The sequence below is a fragment of the Notolepis coatsorum genome (genome assembly GCF_963971535.1).
Source record: "Notolepis coatsorum genome assembly, chromosome: 2".
Taxonomy (NCBI): domain Eukaryota; kingdom Metazoa; phylum Chordata; class Actinopteri; order Aulopiformes; family Paralepididae; genus Notolepis; species Notolepis coatsorum.
The window spans coordinates 143,078,031-143,082,488 of NC_140166.1; the positions used below are offsets into that span (position 1 = coordinate 143,078,031).

General features: G+C 44.8%; 1 protein-coding gene across 1 annotated transcript in view; it reads left to right on the top strand.

Moving 5' to 3' along the window:
* Positions 1 to 2,748: 2,748 nt before the first annotated feature.
* The window catches only part of gask1a (golgi associated kinase 1A), a 138,282-nt gene continuing 136,572 nt past the window's right edge, over positions 2,749 to 4,458 (top strand). Inside the window, exon 1 of the mRNA XM_084338071.1 lies at positions 2,749 to 3,091. Coding sequence (XP_084194197.1) covers positions 3,089 to 3,091 — 3 coding nt within the window. The 5' untranslated portion in view covers positions 2,749 to 3,088. The remainder of the gene's footprint in view (positions 3,092 to 4,458) is intronic.

Here is a 4,458-nt window from a genome sequence, read left to right on the forward strand (position 1 = left end):
CAGGGAACCGGGGGGAAACACAATCCTCCTACTTTACCCTTAATACGGCCAGTTAAAACAGGAAAACCTGTTAATATGTGAACACACTGTTCATTGTCATTACAGGCTGAGAAAAGAATCATTCTTTACTCATTTGTCACTAAGCATAGCTTTATAGGTTAGTTAACCCCCTTGGTTGTGAGTACACGGTACATATAAACACACATGATGTTTCTCAACACAACAAACCAGATCATTTTCACATCTGAAACAACAACCCGATTTGCATGGAGAAGCTAAATACCTAGTGACAAGACAATTCACACACAACTCGCGTCGTATCCTAAATGTAGTGCAGTAACACTCGTTTTGGAAAACATCGTTATTTACAAAACATTTAGAAGGGAAAAGCCAGAAGCAGTGTACAAGGTCTGGCCAAACCTCGCCTACCCGGAGCGTAGATCAACGAAGTGCAGTCTCAAGGCACCGTAGTAAAACACAGCCGTCCTGTGTTGTCGATCTGGGCAGTGTCGCCGCTCCAACCCGTCGCTACGGTCCCCTTTGTTGACGCAGGCTTTGCCGTCCTGGCCCAGGGCAGGTTCGACGAACATCCTCTGTCAAAGATGACGTCGTAGTCAAGAGTGTTTAAAACATGTTATAATCAAAGCACGTTCAACAGAGTAGCATTAAGCTAACGGCCGCTCCAACCGTCGGTCGCTACCGCCCCTGCCCGCGAGACGCAGAGCGAACGGCGCACGCGACCAGAGGGGAGCTTCGAATCCCCCCCCCACCTCTCCCCGTGAGGGAGAGGGGAGTTGGGAACCGCGGCGCACGCGAGGAGCCGGAGCCACCCCGCGCTGGGCCTTGGCCGATAGCAGCAAGCTAACGTTTCCTAGTGATCACAGCAGGCTAGCGCCGCAGCTAACAGCTGACTGGCTAACAGTAGGCCCAACCTAGGTAGGCCACGCAGTGATCACAGCAGGCTAGCGCCGCAGCTAACAGCTGACTGGCTAACCGTAAGCTAAGCAGCTATCACCTGAACTTGTACACAATGATATAACACTCACCCAGACAGGCCGCCGTTCTGAAAACCTCCTCACTTTTTAAGAGAAAAGAGAAACAAGATGTTAACACAGTTTTACAACTGTGATTTTACCAACACCCGACGGAGCCAGCACAATACCCAACTGGCCTGTGTAGCTGACTTTGAACACAGATCTTCCGCTAAAGAACATCTATGCCCATATCTCCTCGTGAGGGAATACTCTCATTTGGCTATGAAAGATGGGGCCTAACACGGTGACAGAGAGATATCCACTCGTCCAGAAAACACAGGGATCACCAGTGTTAATGGTCGTGGCCCACTAGTCAAACTATAATGGGCTTCAGATCAAGGTCTTCCGCTGCTGCCCAAGAGGCTGAACCAAAAGACCTTAAACTGGGGCCAGTGTTCGTAAACATTGTCAGTTAGCCCCCATAGCACTAACAGACAAGTGGAGCCGCAAGCAAACAGTACTCACCCAACCTGAAACCCACCGCTTCTCACAACAGCGGCGCGTCCTACAGTTCAGCTGTGTCCTGAAAGGTTTCACCCCAACCAACACAGCAAGGAACTGCAGTTGAGAGGCATGCAGCGGCGTGCTCCCAATACGAAAACCGGTGGAGGATTTTTAGAATGATCACCATCTTCCAGACACTCCAGTGACGAAGACAATATCGCCGTATTTTCTCGAAAATAGTGAGAGAGAAAATAAAGATATGATGTCAACGTATCTCCTTGTTCTTCCTTTCCTCGTAAACATTGCTTTTCCAGCTAATATTTTTCTCCACGTCAAGTGGGCATATGAGCAACACGTTGCTTGTGATGAAATTTGAGAAGGAGATGAGTGTGTGGCACCACCCCTGCTTATATAGGTAAGCGGATGGGGGTGTGGCCAGATGAATGCTGGCATTTAAAGGTACATTTTGAAATGTATTCAGTGTATATATGCTGAAGCGAGATATATGCATGAGACGCTGAGCGTGAGCTAGTGTGATACAGAACAGGTCTAAGCAGTAAAAACTCAGTCTACTAAACAGGTCTAAACAGTAAAAGCTCAGTCTACTTGAAGGTGAAACAGGTCTAAACAGTAAAAACTCAGTCTACTTGTAGGTGAAACAGGTCTAAACAGTAAAAGCTCAGTCTACTTGTAGGTGAAACAGGTCTAAACAGTAAAAACTCAGTCTACTTGTAGGTGAAACAGGTCTAAACAGTAAAAACTCAGTCTACTTGTAGGTGAAACAGGTCTAAACAGTAAAAACTCAGTCTACTTGTAGGTGAAACAGGTCTAAAGTAACAGTAAAAACTCAGTCTACTTGTAGGTGAAACAGGTCTAAACAGTAAAAACTCAGTCTACTTGAAGGTGTGCTAATAGACATGGCCCCTGGCAGAGCCTGTGTTTTATATCTGCCAGCTGGAACACACGTTATGATGATGAAGAGGAGGGTCGACGCCTCTCGGGTTTCACTGCAGCCCTCTCACACAGGACTTTTACTTTGAAATGTGTTCCAGCCTTGCGGTCCCTCGGGAGAAACGGCTCCATATTGCGACAGACTGCCGGCGGTTATCTTATCTTCTCTCTGTAATAAAGACTTCTAGTTTGTGCTGTGTGCTGCATCAACATATCCCTAAAAGTGTAGCCTAACTTTATAGCTTCAAGTTGCTGGTGCATGACGTTTCTATAATAAGCTGTAAATGTTTTTTTGTAAACAATGATGACGTTTGACTTGGTGAAATTATAGCCTCAAGATGATTGACGGGTCGGCGACGTGCGCGCTGACTGCAACTTCAGGACCGCTGGCTGTCCGCTGTTTGTCTAGACTCTAGAAGACTAGAAGACGACGCGAGGTGGTGTCTAGAGATGTGTGTACAGAAGACGATGCGAGGTGGTGTCTAGAGATGTGTGTACAGAAGACGATGCGAGGTAGTGTCTAGAGATGTGTGTACACTACTAGAAGATGATGCAAGGTGGTGTCTAGAGATGTGTCTACACTAGAAGACGATGCAAGGTGGTGTCTAGATATGTTTGGCGCAGGCAGCCCTGAACGCACCGTTGGATTATTATAAAACATGGTAAGCGTCGCTTTTTTTTTTAAATGTATTACTTTGCTCCACGATGTTCTTCTCATTCGCACCGGTGCAGCAGATTCTATAACCGGTACGTCGCCGAATAAAGTGCTGCATTTGAAGATCGGCTCATTATTATATAAGTTACCACGAGTCGCAACTCGCAACAGTTGTGAGCAGCGAAAACCATTTTTTATCACTGTTTATCAGTTAAAATGGGGGACCCTGATGTAAACAAGACGAAAGTCTTTCTCTGGTCTGCATCCCCTTAACAATTGTGTGTATTGAGCCGTACTGTATTGTACCCATTCAGCAATCTGTTAAATAAAGTTTTCAATCAATCAATCAATCAATCAATCAATCAATCACTCAATCGGGTCGATATGTGTTGATATGTTTCTCATGTTTTAAAGTTCCTAATATTGATGCGCCTGCATGGGCACCAGCCAGTATGTAAACATTTCATTCATCATCTATCTATCTATCTATCTATCTATCTATCTATCTATCTATCTATCTATCTATCTATCTATCTATCTATCTATCTATCTATCTATCTATCTATCTATCTATCTATCTATATATATATATCTTTCTTCACCTTTTTATTTTAATATGTGTTTCTTTATTATCAGGCATGCGTTGCTCATGGGACGACTGGTTGCACTATGTTTTAATGACGCCACGTGTCTACATATCTATCTATCTATCTATCTATCTATCTATCTATCTATCTATCTATCTATCTATCTATCTATCTATCTATCTATCTATCTATCTATCTATCTATCTATCTTTCTTCACCTTTTTGTTTTATTATGTGTTTCTTTATTATATAACATGGTATATTCAGCTGCAGTGGAACAAAGAGACGTGAACTCAGTGAAAGCTACCATATAGCCTCTAAAAGGACACGTGAGTTCTAGCGAAACCGACCAAACAAACAACAGAGACAGAAAGTGTAAATATCCTGATCTGTAAATCAGAGCGGTGTGTTCGGACCATGTGGCTGCAGCACCGTGCATGATGCATGTGCTCTCTATCAGTCCCCGATGTCTCGCGTTTCTAAGCGGTTCCACATGTATGTACAGACGCGGTTGAACTATCCTCTCCACTCCTCTCCTCTCCTCTACCTCTCTTCTGCCCTCAGTCTCCTCCACTCTCATCTCATCTCCTCTCCTCTTCTCCACTTTTTTATCTCCTCTCCTCCACTCCTCCTCCACTTTCCTTTTCTCTCCTCTCCTCTCCTCTCCCCTTTTCCTCTCCTCCACTTTCCTCTCCTCCACTCCTCTCTCTCTTCTCTTCTCTTCTCTTCTCTTCTCTTCTCTCCCTCTCTTCTCTTCTCTTCTCTTCTCTTCTTTTCCCTTCTTCTC